The 18334-nt window shown below is 37.2% G+C and overlaps 1 protein-coding gene across 4 annotated transcripts in view; it reads right to left on the bottom strand.

The window, feature by feature from the left end:
* The window catches only part of LOC127860057 (cilia- and flagella-associated protein 44-like), a 67570-nt gene that overhangs the window by 37354 nt on the left and 11882 nt on the right, over positions 1–18334 (bottom strand). For all 4 annotated transcript variants that reach the window (XM_052397805.1, XM_052397808.1, XM_052397806.1 and 1 more), the window contains 13 exons: positions 17205–17344; positions 16048–16227; positions 13972–14251; positions 12537–12698; positions 11883–12030; positions 8837–8931; positions 7948–8151; positions 7617–7727; positions 7050–7202; positions 6196–6319; positions 4894–5003; positions 3697–3845; positions 2419–2695 (listed from right to left, as the gene is read on the bottom strand). In XM_052397805.1, the coding sequence (XP_052253765.1) occupies positions 2419–2695; positions 3697–3845; positions 4894–5003; positions 6196–6319; positions 7050–7202; positions 7617–7727; positions 7948–8151; positions 8837–8931; positions 11883–12030; positions 12537–12698; positions 13972–14251; positions 16048–16227; positions 17205–17344 (2133 nt within the window). The remainder of the gene's footprint in view (positions 1–2418; positions 2696–3696; positions 3846–4893; positions 5004–6195; positions 6320–7049; positions 7203–7616; positions 7728–7947; positions 8152–8836; positions 8932–11882; positions 12031–12536; positions 12699–13971; positions 14252–16047; positions 16228–17204; positions 17345–18334) is intronic.

The raw sequence follows: 18334 nt of genomic DNA, 5'->3' as shown, positions 1-18334 counted from the left end.
CTGAAAGGACGGAAAATGGAGAACATGAACTTTGCAGATGTAACCTTGAAGTAAATTGTTGTCATCTATAACCTTGAAGTAAATTGTTGTCATCTATAACCTTGAAGTAAATTGTTGTCATCTATAACCTTGAAGTAAATTGTTGTCATCTATAACCTTGAAGTAAATTGTTGTCATCTATAACCTTGAAGTAAATTGTTGTCATCTATAACCTTGAAGTAAATTGTTGTCATCTATAACCTTGAAGTAAATTGTTGTCATCTATAACCTTGAAGTAAATTGTTGTCATCTATAACCTTGAAGTAAATTGTTGTCATCTATAACCTTGAAGTAAATTGTTGTCATCTATAACCTTGAAGTAAATTGTTGTCATCCAGTTTCTCAAGAACAGAAAATGAAGAAAATTAGCTTAACAGATATAACCTTGCAAAAACTGTTGTCATCCAGTTTCTGAAAGATGTAACCTTGCAGTAAATTTTTGTCATCCAGTTTCCTAAAGAACAGAAAATGTATTTTCTTATTCAAAAGACTTAGTTTCTTAAAAGTCACTGTGGAATAATTAATATGGTGTCCATCTAGCCACTGAGAGGTAATGGGTTCGATCCCCACTGTGCGAGCGTTTTTTTAAATTTCCCCCCAAAATACACCAAGTACTGGTTCTACTCAGGAAATGCACTTGAGATCGTTCTAATAAGCCTTAAAAATAGGTTTAAAATAAAGATAAGAAAATGGAGAAAATAAACTTTACAGATATTACCTTGCAGAAGCATTTTAACTAGTGTATATATACATATAAAGTTACAAAAATTATTATTGCAGTTCGTTAAAAAATATTTTTGTCAGGAAAAATCATATCTCTGGTCCTTAACATTATAATTGTTACCCTAGTATAGAAGATGCAATGCCACCATACTGCTCTGCCGAATTAAAATTTACTTTGTCCAAAAACTTTGTGTGGAATAAACAAAATACAAAATCTAATGACATCCATTTCAGCCATTTGTCTAATATTGTAATGATTTTCTTTTGTGTTAAAATATAAAAAATGGGAAAGAGAAATCAGTAGTTTTATAAACAGTAATTAACAAGGCTCAGGGTTGTTAACAATAGACACAAATTTTTACAACAAGAGCACCGCATAACGGGTGCCAACGTTGGCTGCAGGTGCAGTTTTGAATAAATGAAAGCTTGTCAGATTATTTTTTTTACATGTCACAGTGACCTTAACCTTTGACCTAGTGACCCAAAAATGGGCGTGGCATGTACAACTCATCAAGGTGCATCTACATATCAAGTTTCAAAGTTGTAGGTGGAAGCACTTTGGTTTAACTTTGGTTTTAGCACAACGCGGACGGCGGACGACACTACGAGCTGGCTATGACAATACCTTGGTTTTCTCTGAAAACAACCGAGCTAGAAAATTGTTTAGCTCCACACTTGTTTTCTATACAAGCATACCTTAGCTGACGGCAGTTTAGCCTTGTTCTCACCTTAGCTGACGGCAGTTTAGCCTTGTTCTCACCTTAGCTGACGGCAGTTTAGCCTTGTTCGCACCTTAGCTGACGGCAGTTTAGCCTTGTTCTCACCTTAGCTGACGGCAGTTTAGCCTTGTTCTCACCTTAGCAGATGGCAGTTTAGCCTTGTTCTCACCTTAGCTGACGGCAGTTTAGCCTTGTTCTCACCTTAGCAGATGGCAGTTTAGCCTTGTTCTCACCTTAGCTGACGGCAGTTTAGCCTTGTTCTCACCTTAGCTGACGGCAGTTTAGCCTTGTTCTCACATTAGCTGACGACAGTTTAGCCTTGTTCTCACATTAGCTGAGGACAGTTTAGCCTTGTTCGCACCTTAGCTGACGACAGTTTAGCCTTGTTCTCACATTAGCTGACGGCAGTTTAGCCTTGTTCTCACATTAGCTGACGACAGTTTAGCCTTGTTCTCACCTTAGCTGACGGCAGTTTAGCCTTGTTCTCACATTAGCTGACGACAGTTTAGCCTTGTTCTCACATTAGCTGAGGACAGTTTAGCCTTGTTTGCACCTTAGCTGACAACAGTTTAGCCTTGTTCTCACCTTAGTTGACGGCAGTTTAGCCTTGTTCTCACCTTAGCAGAAGGCAGTTTAGCCTTGTTCTCACATTAGCTGACGGCAGTTTAGCCTTGTTCTCACCTTAGCTGACGGCAGTTTAGCCTTGTTCTCACCTTAGCAGACGAAAGTTTAGCCTTGTTCTCACTTTAGCTGACGGCAGTTTAGCCTTGTTCTCACATTAGCTGACGACAGTTTAGCCTTGTTCTCACATTAGCTGACGACAGTTTAGCCTTGTTCTCACCTTAGCTGAGGACAGTTTAGCCTTGTTCTCACCTTAGCTGATGGCAGTTTAGCCTTATTCTCACCTTAGCTGACGGTAGTTTAGCCTTATTCTCACCTTAGCTGACGGCAGTTTAGCCTTGTTCTCAGCGATCTTCTTATCAAGCTGCTCCTGGCCCATGACGGAGAACTGGAAGAAGTTGCCGTCCGCACCGGTGGAGATGAGCACGGTGCCGTCGTGACTCTGCAGCAGGCCGGTGATGTGGCCGTACACGTTGTCATGGACACTGAGGGTCCAGGAGGGGCCCAGCTCGGAGATGTCAAAGGGGTGAACGAGGTTCTGGATGCGGATCTGTCCGTTCTCCAGACCGAACAGCGCCTGCTGGCCATTCTTACTGAAATTGTGAAAGTGCCCAGAACGTTATTTGCTGATCTAAGATTTGAATACTTAACAAGGCCTGGTGGTCATTTTTGCCAAAGTTTTTATTGTACACGGAACATTATTTGCTTATCTACCATTTGAATTCTGATCATTTTTTTTAAATTGAAATACTGAATTGGAATGTACACTGAACTTAACAGGAACATTGTGGTTATTTTTACTGACAACTAGAAATGTTTCCAGACCAAATTAAGGAACCTAAGAGAAGTCTTTTTTTTACAGATGCACATACACATTTTCATTTCAAAACACATTTTGTCTCAAAAATTGTTTGAATAAAATGAAAACAGCAAGTCTTATGCTAAGGGCTTACCCTGTCATTTGCTTAATGAGCATTTTTTTACAAGTTGGCAAAAAGGGCTAAAGAAAAAATTGGACAACAAATTATTAAACACCAAATAATAGAAAAGACGAGAACATTTTCAATTAGGTAAGTATAATATATAAAATATATTTAGCCAAACAGAGCACAGATTCTATCTTATCCCCACATAATGTACACATTATTAGGTGTTCCATAATACAAGAGAAACTGGAGTATATTTACATGATGAAATTGGAATAAAAACAAATAAGGCCAAATAAATCTTAGCTAGACAGAGCTCCGAGTCTGATCATCCAAATTCCACTTGGTGGTACTGATGGGTGAGTCATCCGACACAATTACGGGCCTGACTCTTTGAAAACTGGGCTTAATGCATGTGCGAAAAGTATCGTCTGAAATTAGTCTGTGCAGTCTGCATAGGCTAATCAGGGACAACACTTTCCGCCTTACTTAGAATTTCACTAAGAAGAGATTTCCTTTGTAGGTAAAATACCATAAAAGTGTTGTCCCTTAATAGCCTGTGCGGACACTTTATACACATGCTTTAAGCCCAATGTTCCATAGAACATAGCTTGAATTTGATTCCACATTAATGACAACTTTATGTCAATGTCTTCCCCCGGCCTTACCTCCACTTGATGGTACAGATGGGCGTGTCATTGGACTCGAGTACTGGTATGGACTTGAACGGCGCCACAGCGGACATCTTTTCCACTTCCTCTGCGCTTGAGGACTCGGGGAATGCACACTCGTACAGATAACCCGCATCAAATTCTCCCTTGAAATAATAGGAGATAAGATTGCAGACTTGTAATATTATTTTGTTGTAAAATTTGCATTTAATTTGTAAGTTTTTCCAAATTATATGTGTAAATTGGATATTCTTAATTTGCCAACAAAGTTAAAGATTTGGTTATTTGAATACAATTAATCTAAATTTAAATAAAGAAATAAGTAATGAGTTGGTTCCATTTTAAAATTTCTACCCTGCGCTTACCAGACTTAACCTATTTTCAAAGTGTAAGCATGGTGTGTAAGTTAAAGTTCACATTACAACATTCATCTATTTGTTCCTCAAAACCGTTTAAATTACAATTGATCGCTTTGCAGACTTACAGTTTTAACATGGACCTTTATCTTTACAGTCTTATAAACAATATTCCATAAATCCTTTTCCTTCCAAATTTTTACCATGGATAAAATGTTTACAGACTAATAATTTACCATGAACCTATTCTTTCCTACCCATTACTATTTATCTGTCATAGCAGTATTCCTTTACAAACAAATTATTATATGAGTCACGTTCTGAGAAAACTGGGCATAATGCATGTGCGCAAAGTGTCGCCCCAGATTAGCCTGTGCAGTTTGCACAGGCTAATCAGGAACCGCACATTCCACTTTTATAACATTTGTCGTTTAAATGAAGTCTCTTCTTAGCAAAAATCCAATTTAGGCGAAACATGTCGTCCCTGATTAGCCTATGTGGACTGCACAGGCTAATCTGGGACGACACTTTACGCACATGCATTTAGCCCAGTTTTCTCAGAACGCGTCTCATATATGAGCCTTGCTCTTGGAAAAAGGGGCTTAATGCAAGTGCATAAAGTGTTGTCTGAGATTAGCCTGTGCAGTCTGCAAATGCTTATTCAGGGAAAACACTTAAATGGAATCAAGTTTAGTCAAAAAGAATTGTCCCTGAATAGCCTGTGAAGACCTCACAGGCTAATCTGGGACTACACTTTACAAACATGCATTAAACCCTGTTTGCCCAGAAGGCAGCATATATATATAAAACATGTATGTATAGGCTGCCTAGTACTTACCATGGATAGCCAGAACGTGCCAGGTTTGTCAGAGTAGAAACCAGTCAGTATGGGGCTGGGCTCGGCGGGAATGTAGGGCTCCCATACCGGCTCGGGTTCCTTCTCTTCCTCTGAAAGCGCATGTAACAATGGGAATAATCACACGTTAAGAAAGGCTCAATAAACAAGCCCCCAACCCCCTATCATGAGACTGTCTTACTTCCCTGTACTGTTTATTATTTTACCCCGTACTGATCATGTATTTTTCAATACCAGGTTTGTAGTATATAAGTATTACATGTCTTACAGAGTGACAGTAAATTTGTCAACTTGAGGAAATACTGTCAACCGAGCTAGGTGAAGCCAAGGTTGACAGTATTTTTCCGAAAGTTGACAAATTTACTGTCACCCTGTCAGACATGTAATATTTATTTTATTATACCAAAAACACTATTCAAACATGAACAATTTATATGAACCATGAACAATTTTAATATCCAATAATTGAATTTAATTTCAGCAATGAACAACCATTAATATTTTGATAACAATAATAAAACTACCCTGGTTAATACAATCAATTTCTTATCACAGAAAATAAAAAAAATCAATAGCCTTCAAATCCTCACTGTTTATCATTGAAAATCGTTTACTGGCAATATTGCTTGCCACTTTTGACAATTTACATCAGATTGACAGATTTGGTTGTCTGTTTACAACGGAAATGCAAAACTGCTTACTGCGCATGCGTGAATGGGACAGTATCATTTTTTACCATTCCGCACGTGATTGCTAAGGTAGCGGGCGACAGTATTTTTTGAGCGGGCGACAGTATTTTTTTGACAGTAATTTTTTTCCCCCTGGATCTGACAGTATTTCTATGTCACGATGGCCTATGTGAGTTTAGCATTGTGAATAAAAGTGAGGTATAATAATATTTTATATCTAGTCTGCAGTAATTCTTTGAAAGTAGACGCTAACTTGTGCTTAATATAATGGAAATATCGTCATTAAATAAAGCACAATTATCTTTAGAGCTCTCATCAGGTCAAAGATGGGAAAAATTTTTACTCGGTAAGACGTATTCATTACATGCTCTTGCCAACAAACATTAATTAAGTGACCTTGTAATGTATCACACCGCACAGAAAGAGGCCATGTCAATTATGATACTGGGTAGATAAATAATATTTGCAGAGACGAAGCGGGAAATCAGAATAGGTTTACTACTCTGTGCAGGGTCAGTAAGGAGCCAAGTACCAGTAATTGATCTACAGAGCACCTTTCTAATCCCAGTGTGAATGGTATTGCACAAATCCGTACCTGGTTCATCCCCTTGTTCAGACTCAGTCTCGAGACCTCGCTCAATCCTCTTCCTCCTCTCTGCCTCCTCCTTCTTCTTTCGTTCTTCCTCCTCCTTGGCCTTCCTCTCCAGTTCTTCCTCATGCTGACAACAGCAGCGTGAACAAGTTTAATGTTATGTACTGTAGATGATCAGTATACCAGCTGCACTCTGGGAAAACAGGGCTTAATACATGTGCCTAAAGTGTCGTCCCAAATAATCCAGTGCAGTCTGAGCAGGCTTATAAGGGATGACACTTTCCACCTTAACTGTACTTTTTCTAAGAAGAGACTTCCTTAAAACAAAATATACCATTAAAGCAGAAAGGGTCGTCCCTGATTAGCCAGTGTGGACTGCACAGGCTAATCTGGGACGACACTTTACGCACATGCATTAAGCCCAGTTCCCAGAGCATGGCTTGTACTATGTTTGCACTGCACTTCATTTTCACTTGTTTAAGCTCATGCTTGGACTAACCCATACAGAGACATAAAAATTCATGAAAATTCTGGTTTAATTTTGTGAATTTTAATAATTCTGGTTTTATTTTGTGTATAACACGAATTCTGGTATAATGGTGTATAATTTTTTATTTTTTTTTCAATTTTTTAGCCATGATACTACGAGTATACAATTAAGTATAGTTCAATCATCATTATTTATAGTGTTTTCAAAATCATTGCAGTTAACATTGCATGATTAAATAAAACAGTTTAAAAAGAATTCATATTGAAACAACAAAGGTTCAACATTCGCTTAAGAGTTTTACAGCACATCCTGAACACTACAAAGATCTCAAAACCGTAATGAAAGGATTAGGATAGACAACTCTTACCCGCAAATGAGACTTGATGCTAGCAAATTTGAATGTTTTAATTGGCAGTCCTTTAATCTCGAAGGTGTGAGACGTGTCAAACTTGCCATCATCTGGCCATGCAATCTCTTGCACAATGCCACCTTTACAGAACACAAGCACGGTCTCTTTCTCCTGAAATCATAGCACATTGATGACAATCCTTTCTTTACAACCAGTCTAGAAGTTTGTTAGTTTGTTTTCGAAATGTTATGCCAACATAAATCTCAAAACAGTTATTTGGCTTCGCTTATAACAACAGAATTAAGCCAATAAGAAACTCTTTTTTTAATTTATTGAGCCTTAGCTTTGATTACTTTTCAAGATTATCAAAACAGATATAAAAAATTCAACTAAATGTCATTTTCACCGCAAACGGAACAGATACTTTGATGTGTTTCCAGTAAAAAGTATAAGGATTGTCATTTTTGTAACAGTTATTTGAGTGAGATAGAAATATTATTTTCCGGAGTGGCATTTAAATTTTAAGCAACTAAAAAGTTTTGTCAATGATGTGAACAGAACCAAGGGAGAGAAATGACTACTCACAAATCTTGGTGGAGACCACTGTATCTGGGTTACTGGCCCTGCCACTTTCACGAAGCCAATAGGATTGTACTTGGAACCGATGTTCATGAAGAACACTGTCCCGTCTTCACTCTGTATGAATCATAATTTGATTGTTGATGAAACACAATTCAGATAAAAAAGCATTCAGCCATGACGGGGCTCATTATTACATGGATCTAATTCAGAGATGTGAAATGTTTCAATAAAAAAATTGAAATAACCAAGAAATATGTCAAAGGTATACAACCATTTATTTGTCTGAGAGGTCATGGTTTAAAAAAGGCACACATGAAAAGAAATCTCCTGTTACCCCCGAGGCCAGCACTTCCCCCTTGGTGTCAATGGCCAGTGTGGTGACATTGCTGCTGTGAGGCTTGAAGGCCTGTAGGAGCTGCAGGCTACACTCGTGGTGCTTCTTGCGCCGCACAGAGTCCTCTATCAACTTGCTCACACCCAGCAAGCGCACCACGCCGTCCTGGAACCCCACCACCACCGTGCCTCCCTTGGGGTCAACCTGAAATCATGGGTTGAAGTTGTGAAATAATGGGCTAAAATTGTGAAATAATGGGCTGAAGGTGTGAAATAATGGGCTGATGTTGTGAAATAACTGGTTGAAGTTGTAAATAATGGGCTTAAGTTGTGAAATAACAAGCTGAAGTTGTGAAATAATGAGCTGAAGTTGTGAAATAACAAGCTGAAGTTGTAAAATAATGGGCTGAACTTGTGAAACAATGGGCTGAAGTTGTGAAATGACAGGCTGAAGTTGTGAAATAATTGTTGAAATTGTGAAATAATGAGCTGAAGTTGTGAAATAACAAGGTGAAGTTGTGAAATAACGGACTGAAGTTTTGAAATAACAGGTTTAAGTTGCAGAAATAATGGACTGAAGTTGTGAAACAACTGGCTGAAGTTTTGAAATAACCAGCTGAAGTTGTGAAAAAAAAACACCCAAAGTTGTGAAATAACAGGCTAAAGTTGTGAAATAACCAGCTGAAGTTGTGAAATAATGGGCTGAAGTTGTGATTATGGTTGGTGTTGAAAAATGCCTTTGCACAAACAAACATACCAGGAAGTGTATTAAGCTTTAAAGAAGCTGGATGATTTCTAATTGTATCCTCAATGCACAACAGCATTGCTGGTATCCACTACACAAACCTAATGCCAGTACATATAAAGTACATATTCCAGAGCCCACTCACCACATCGGGCATCCAGATGATTGAGGAACCTCCCTGTGGGAATCTCATGTCACAGATCTGCTTCTGCTGGGCATAGTCAAACACACGCACTGAGCCTGTAATATACATTCAATATTATATATAACCAGGCGTAGTCAAACACACGCACTGAACCTGTAATAAACATACAATATTATATATAACCAGGCGTAGTCAAACACATGCACTGAGCCTGTAATATACATTCAATATTATATATAACCAGGCTAAGTCAAACACATGCACTGAGCCTGTAATAAACATACAATATTATATATAACCAGGCTTAGTCAAACACACGCACTAAGCCTGTAATAAACATACAATATTATATATAACCAGGCGTAGTCAAATACATGCACTGAGCCTGTAATAAACATACAATATTATATATAACCAGTCGTAGTCAAACACATGCACTGAGCCTGTAATAAACATACAATATTATATATAACCAGGCTTAGTCAAACACACGCACTGAGCCTGTAATAAACATACAATATTATATATAACCAGGCTTAGTCAAACACACGCACTGAGCCTGTATTGTACATACAATATTATATATAACCAGGCTTAGTCAAACACATGCACTGAGCCTGTAATATACATTCAATATTATATATAACCAGGCTTAGTCAAACACATGCACTGAGCCTGTAATAAACATACAATATTATATATAACCAGGCTTAGTCAAACACATGCACTGAGCCTGTAATAAACATACAATATTATATATAACCAGGCGTAGTCAAACACACGCACTAAGCCTGTAATATACATTCAATATTATATATAACCAGGCGTAGTCAAACACATGCACTGAGCCTGTAATATACATTCAATATTATATATAACCAGGCGTAGTCAAACACACGCACTGAGCCTGTAATAAACATACAATATTATATATAACCAGGCTTAGTCAAACACATGCACTGAGCCTGTATTGTACATACAATATTATATATAACCAGGCTTAGTCAAACACATGCACTGAGCCTGTAATAAACATACAATATTATATATAACCAGGCGTAGTCAAACACATGCACTGAGCCTGTAATAAACATACAATATTATATATAACCAGGCTTAGTCAAACACATGCACTGAGCCTGTAATAAACATACAATATTATATATAACCAGGCGTAGTCAAGCACACGCACTAAGCCTGTAATATACATTCAATATTATATATAACCAGGCGTAGTCAAACACATGCACTGAGCCTGTAATATACATTCAATATTATATATAACCAGGCGTAGTCAAACACACGCACTGAGCCTGTAATATACATTCAATATCACATTATCGGGCGTAGTCAAACACACGCACTGAGCCTGTAATATACATTCAATATCACATTATCGGGCGTAGTCAAACACACGCACTGAGCCTGTAATATACATTCAATATCACATTATCGGGCGTAGTCAAACACACGCACTGAGCCTGTAATATACATTCAATATCACATTATCGGGTGTAGTCAAACACATGCACTGAATCTGTAATAAACATAAAATATTATATATAACCAGGCGTAGTCAAACACGAGCACTGAACCTGTTATATACATACAATATTATATATAACCAGGCGTAGTCAAACACACGCACTGAACCTGTTATATACATACAATATTATATATAACCAGGCGTAGTCAAACACACGCACTGAACCTGTTATATATATACTATATTATATAAAACCAAGCGTAGTCAAACACATGCACTGAACCTGTTATATACATACAATATTATATATAACCAGGCATAGTCAAACACACGCACTGAACCTGTTATATACATACTGTATTGTATATAACCAGGCGTAGTCAAACACACGCACTGAACCTGTAATATACATACAATATTATATATAACCAGGCGTAGTCAAACACATGCAATGTGTTTGTAATAAACATATCAGATTATATGAGCTGTGCTCTGGGAAAACTGGGCTTAATGCATGTGCATAAAATATCGTCCCAAATTAGCCTCTGCAGTCTGCACAGGCTTATCCACACAGGCTTATCAGTGATAACACTTAACACATGGACTAGATTTTTGCTAACATGAGACTTCCTTGAAATGAAAACTTGCATTAAGATCAGAATGAGGATCATATTACACACTAGATTTCAATTATATTGCACATGAGTTTAAAATTATATCATACATTAAGATTAAAGTGAGCATCTTTGTCTTCGTAACACGTTGATAATAAAAATTGTTCACAAACTTCATTTATAAAAATCTTTTGTTCTATATATCTATATCATCAGCATCTCACGTTCAAATTGTCAACAATAAATACGATACATTAAATTAGTTAAATGTAATTATTATGATTGTTTTGTTTTATTACTTTCAGTCATAACTTTGCATCAAAATGTGAAGGAGTTGCTATTAAGACGGCTTGTTGCAGACTGACTCACACCAGAAAGTTGTGCCTTTATAAATTTTTACCTCTTGGTCAACCGATATCAGAGTCATGACCAAACCACTACTGATCAAACGCTTAAGACTAACAATGTAAAGTTGGCCAAAAAATGGTCAACTGAGAGAACAAGAATAACAAATTTTTGTCTGGTGATGTAATATTAGGCGAAAGAATTATATTGTTTCTTAGCAACATAGGAAGCAATATGGCTGACAATGAAGTTTTAAATTGTAACCATAAAGATGTCAAATTATCCCAAAAACAATTATGTAGAGGACAATAAAGATGATGACAACAATGCTACTGATTAAAAAGATGACAATTAAACTGTTAAAATAGGCATGTACCAAAGCGTATTCTGTTTAAAGACATATATGTGCCACTTCCACGCACTGTGTTTTTGACAGAAAAGTGAACACACTTTGGAGTTGATACCAAAGTGCGGTATTTTAATGCCCTCTTTTTATGCCATAGCAAACAACTGCAGTGCCTTCAGCACTTTGATTTTTAATTAAATCATCTTTTAAGAAATAGCATCAAAGTCTGTCTATATATGGGAACAAACTACTTACGATCAACACCAGTTGTTGCAGCCAGCTGTGATACTGGCGACATATCACAACCAGTTATCGGGCCAGCGTGAAACGTAAACAACTTCTCAGGGGCACTCGATGTATGAGAGAAGGAGAGATCAAGCCTCCAAATTCCACCGTTTGCATCCTAAAAAACATTGACATAATATGACTTGTTCTGGGAAAATTAGACTTAATGCTTATGCGTAAAGTGTTGTCCCAGATTATCTTGTGCAGTCTGCAAATGCTAATCTTGGAAAAGACAATCCGCTTACACTGGAATATGTTTACTAGAGACCTTCATAAAAGCAGACTGCACAGTCTAATTTGAGACCACATTTAAGACACATGCACTAAGCCCAATTTTGCCGAAACCGCAATCAAATGTTGTTTTGCATTAATACTGCAAATTAAAACAAATTCTGTTAGTATCTGTGTGTGGTTTAAAGACATTCTAGTGTAATAAAGCAGAGTGGGGCACATTTAAAGTCCAAATGGTAAGAAAATCCAATTTGAAAAAAAAAATCTTTTTTTTTTGAAGTGTAAATAATTATTATATCAAATATGTATTTCAATTACATGTTACAAAATATATAAGTATTATTCATGTGATTTTTTTCTTATACTGTTGAATTCTAATTTTCTTCACCTTACCTGTGCATACCAGATGGTGGGTTCATTCTCGCCGTCTATGGACTTGATGATCATCTTTAGCTGAACATCCGTCCCCACTTTCAACTCATTCATGGGGTCCAGCTCAAACATTCCTGTGTCATCAGTCGTGTCAGCAGTGTCTATGGCCTCAAAGTCCCACACCTATGGATGGCAAGTGACAAGAATAAATGTGTACATACGGATCATGAAAGTCTTCGGGCCAAACATGATCATGAACATGGAACTGCGTGGAAGAGCAGGCGCAAACAGCATAGCTGAGACTATCGCTTTGTGGAGATGGAGATGGCTAGGCCACATCTGCATAATGCCACCCGACTTGCTACCCAGGGTGGCAGTGAGATGGACTCCACAGGGGAAAAGCAACCGTGGACGACCAAAAGAGACATGGCACCGAACCGTGGAGCGAGAGCTCAAGAAAAGAGGCATTACTCTGCAGACAGCACCCGCAACAGCAGCTGACAGAGCAAAGTGGCGCTCCCTTGCCATTGCCTCAAGCACCAGACAGCGAAGAGAGGATTGAGTGAATGAGTATATCATATTAACCTTGTTCTGAGAAAGCCGGGCTTAATTCATTTGCCTAAAGTGTTGTTCCAGATTAGCCTGTGAGGCCAATGATGAAATGCAAGAGTGCCGAAATTACTGCCAAATAAGTTTTTCTTCTAAAGACTTAACCCTCATGCAGTTTTCACAACATTATTTAGTGTGACCTGTTCCTGTACTTTCTTAACATACTAAATCACTTTGACAACGATAGTAACTCTCAGCATTTAATAACACTGAAACATCCACTAATTCTTTACTCTGAAAGTCAGCTTACCCTGTCAGCACAGTGTTTGCAAAAAAACTATGTTGATTTTAATAATATATAACTACTAATAGAGGTATTTAAAATAATAATATGACATTTTTAAACCTCTGCTAGGTAAAATACTAATGTTAGTTAATGAAAGAAAAGTATTTTCAAATTTAATGCGAAATTTAATTGTTTAATTAATTGTTGTTTTTGTTTTAAGCAGTGAAGGTGAATGGTTTTGTTTTTTGTTTTGCTTTTTTAAGTGCATTGTGCAATCACACTTCCTTTACATGCATATACTGATTTTCACCAAAATATTAAATAAATATATTACCCTGTTCAAGCAATAGGTGTTTAACGAATGTAAAAGTAATTAACTCAGCAATTATTCTTGTTATTTCTGTGAATAAACATATAAGGAGTTTTTTTCATTTAAAAACAGTGAGTATTTTGCTATTGAACAGTAAAACACAATGTGATTTAGCACATGCATAAGTTAGGCCACAGAAACTGAAATGTTTCCTCTTGGCAGGAAAGTCTGACCTGTAAATTAAAACTATCTTTCACCATGTCTGACATACCCATATAATGTCTTACATGGCCGTATAATGTCTGACATACCCGTATAAAGCCGTCAATGCCGACAGACATGAGCTCCCCCTCGTCCAGAAGGATCTGCTGTATGGCCCCCGTGTGGCAGGGCTTCTTGTTCTTCATGCGGATTTCCACCTTGATCAGCCCTCCCTCCCACAGCAGCATGTTGCCCCACTCGGAGCCCGACAGCACCTTCCCGTCTGGCAGCTCAACGTAGCCCTCGATGTCTGAGATCTCCGTGCGACCGAACTTGCCCAGCTCTCCCTGAAGCTTCAGACCCGTGAACGTGTCCGCCATCTTCCAGAACCTGAACACGGTGGGAAACTTATTTTCAAAGGAATATTAAAACAGTTCAACAGTACTTAATTGATGTCAACATAAAAAATCCAAGGTTCAACAGGTTTAAATTTTGTTTATTAAATAAAAGAAAATAATGAAGCAGGGCTCAACATAAACGGTTGTCCGATTGCCTCTGGCAAGTAAAAATTGGGTCCGGGCAAGTTATTTTATAATCTAGTTGTCCGCCCGGGCAAGTTAAAAAAACAGTTATTTTATAATCTAGTTGTCCGCCTGGGCAAGTTAAAAAAACAACAAAGAAAAACGTGTGTTTCTGTGGTTAAATAGTACAAATAATCACGAACGATTTGCCTAATGCACGAATTTCCCTCGGCGATTGTTGTTTGCGGAAATCCAAACTAACTACGCATGGTGCGCATGCATTTCCAAACTTATTTTTAGAAACGCCGTAAATGGCTTGGGATTTCAAACGTAGGCTTTCAAATGCTATTGTGTTTATCTTTTTTATTACTATTAAGTTACAAATAACATCGTTGGTGTTTTCAGTCACAAGAAAACTTCTAAAGTTATACTATATAAAACTATATAAAAACAACAACAAATAGCTTTGGTATATGTTTGTCATATTTTGCGACATACATTTTCAACAATCTTTTGCTTTACGTCAATTGACATTTTTGTTACGGTTCACGTGTTGTTTACAGTACTTTTAGCAGACTAGAAAAGTTCTAGTTTATTTAGCTTCGCGTTTGGAAGTAACTGTAAGTCTGGAGGACAGAGGCAACGTTGACCTGTGTTTGCTGACGAAGACCTGGAGGAGATTGACTTATTTTTTCATTAACAATCAAACATTGACACACATCGACATTTAGACTTTAATTAGACTTTAATTGCTGTGATCATTTTGTTAAACGTGCAAAAATATAAAATAAAGTTTTGTGGTGTATCATTTTGATCTATATTAAAAATATGAGGTCTACAGTTAATGTGATATTTCATGTTTGGGCAAGTGGCTTTATGTTCAGGGCAAGTAGATATTCTAAGTACTTGGTTTTTAGGTTAATGTTGAGCCCTGTGAAGTAATGTCAAGTATCAAATAAACAAGCAAATTCATTGAATTGATATCCCCCGCCAAATAAATTTTGTTTATGGATGGGTGTAGAACTAAAAGCAAAGGTATAAGGGAAGGGTTGTTCCTTTTGTCAATTTTTTTTTAACTCATTTGTACCTTTGATGGGTTTGCAGACAATACAATGCAGAGTCCCTTGCTGCATAGTAAAGGAATGACTAAATAATAATAATTCATCAAATTTGTGACCTTTGACCTCAATGTGTGTACTTGACCTTAGCCCTTAAGATTATGTTGAATGTAAAGCATACCCAGATTATTAAAAACAACGATGGCAAATTTGATGGCTCTGGCTCATGTGTTAATTGAGATAAAGCTCAAAGCTTATATCAAAACGCATTTTTTTCAAGATACAAAGGGCCATAACTCTGTTATTAACAGATGGTGTACAATGCCATTTGGCGTCCATCATCCTCTTATCCATATATATACTCATACCAAGTTTCAATGAAATCCGCCAAAGCACCTCCAAGATATGGCTCCAGACACAATAGTGCCGGACGAATGGACGGACGGACAACGCCAAAACAATATCCCTCCCCCTATGGCCGGGGATTACAAAACATGATTAATAAAAATTGTTTATTAAACACATAGGATAAAAACAAGACAGGACGAATACATAAAAACATAATTTGTGAGCCCGAATCAATAATAATAACAGAAAAGTCCCATACCTAATGTGGACAGTACCGGATGTTGTAAGTTGCCCCTCCAGCTCGGTGGAGAAAGTGGCCCGGAACACGTCCTGGGAGAACGCCTTGGACCTCAGCACGGTCTTCTCCTGTTTCCAGTCCCAGACAGTCAGCATGAAGTCTGGGTCGCCACCCTGGGAGGCCAGGAGGCTGCCATCAGGGCTGGCAACGAGCAGAAACTGAGTTATGTTTGGCTCAAGGGTGTTAACAAGAGCACCAAAAAACAGGTGCCAGCACTCAGCTGTGGGTGCAGTTGTGAATAAATGAAAGCTTTTAGAGGTCACAGTGACCTTGACCTTTGACTTAGTGACCCAAAAATGGTAGCGGTGTGTAGAACTCATCAAGTTGCCTCTACATATGAAGTTTTAAAGTTGTAGGTGGAATAACTTTGATTTTAGAGCAAAATGTCAAGGTTTTAGCACGACCCAGAAGGCGGACGACACGACGAGCTGGCTATGACAATACCTCAGGTTTTCTCTGAAAACAGTTGAGCTGAAAAACACATTCCAATGGGTTAATTTGTCATCGGGCAAATAAGCTCTGTGCTCTGTGAAAAAGGGGTTTAATGCATGTGCATGAAGTGATGTCCCAGATTAGCCAGTGCAATCTGCTGAAGCTAATCAGGGACGACACTTTCCTCTTTTATGATATTTTTTGTTTACAGAGAGTCTCTTCTAGGCGGAAAGTGTCGTTCCTGATTAGCCTGTGTGGACTGCACAGTCTAATCTGGGAAGACACTTTATGCACATGCATTAAACCCCTTTTCCACAGAACACTGCACAAATATTTGCATTTTATTTGGAAGAAAATTTTTTTGTCTTGGTACAGGCAGCTGTGAGAAAAATGTGAAACTTTTAGTGTCTACAAAGTAACAGCAAAACATTTTTTTCAAGGTGGAATCTGAGAAACAGAGTGGCCTTAAACAAGTAAGGAACAGCAGAAAAGAGTTAAGATAAATGCCTCAGTCAGTAAAGTTAGCTTAGCTTATTGCACTTTATACAATTCTTAATTCATTTTTCTGTGTGAAAACAAGACAGTGTTACAAACACGTGGATTGCTGTAAATTGAAAATTTAACCCTTTACCACTTAGATACGTATTTAACCATTTACCACTTAGATACATATTTTAATGCCTTACTTGAAATCCACAAATGAGTAAGACCGCTCCGTGCCCCCTCGCAGAATTCTGTACAATTTGAGGGACGGCCACTCAAAGATGTTAATATTTGGACTAGACCCCTTCTCAGCCACGGCAAAGAAAGTCCTGCTGGGATGTACCTGAAAACATCATGAGGGTGGTAGTCATTATTTTTTTATTATTTATGTCTACTTCAGAATCAACAAAAAACATTATTAGTTATGATTAATATGTGTTTATTAAGTACATTTCTTCTTCAATATCTTGTGATAAATCATTAAAATGTACCATAAGCATATACATTTGACAATTAACAGTGTGGACTGTATTATTATAATAACTGTTTAAAGCGGGTATATACGATTTTGTCAAATATTTATGAATTTATATAAAATGTGTAAAAAACATATTATATATATATTTCAATATAAATTAAAATAAAATTTAAGAAAAACGTGTGTCGAAAAATGTGAAATAAGCCAGATATTCAATTCTAAAATTGAAAACGGCTGTACAGCCAAATTCGCCAGCATGTATACCATACATGTACGATGTGAATCTAAACTTAGTTTAACGGTTTATTTGAATTCCTGCAACAATATCTATTAATACGACACACGAACACTAACTCCGATCTTAATACAAACACAAATGCTTCGGTTATTGTAGGAAAACATGTAAGTCACAATCAGCTCGGGGCGCTAATTTGTCTTTGCTGCATTTTATGAAATTCAGCTTTAATGTATAATTTTTCTTGTCTATTTTGTGTTATTGTAACATATTTTATCAATATATTACAATTAAACACATATAAAAAAATCGTATATACCCGCTTTAATAAAACATGCTTGTGTATACTCATTATCAAACCACTGAAATTAATTCACATAATTTCATATAATACCTAATTACATGTGTTGCTTGGTTGGATTGACTGATTAAAACTCCTAGATTTGTTCTTGCATACTTGTTTTTGTATCATTAGTTGTACCATTACTTGTTGTGAAGTAATAGGAAAACTAGCCTGATGTCCACAATATTTTTCATGGAAAAAATAAACACTAGTTGGTACTGTGAAATGGTCTCAGAACAATTATTTAGAAAAGCATCTTTCTAGTTTTCACTAGAGC

The sequence above is a fragment of the Dreissena polymorpha genome, chromosome 15 (genome assembly GCF_020536995.1).
Source record: "Dreissena polymorpha isolate Duluth1 chromosome 15, UMN_Dpol_1.0, whole genome shotgun sequence".
NCBI classification, from domain to species: domain Eukaryota; kingdom Metazoa; phylum Mollusca; class Bivalvia; order Myida; family Dreissenidae; genus Dreissena; species Dreissena polymorpha.
The sequence above is the reverse complement of the archived record's forward strand: the minus strand, read 5'-3'. Positions and strand labels throughout refer to the sequence as shown.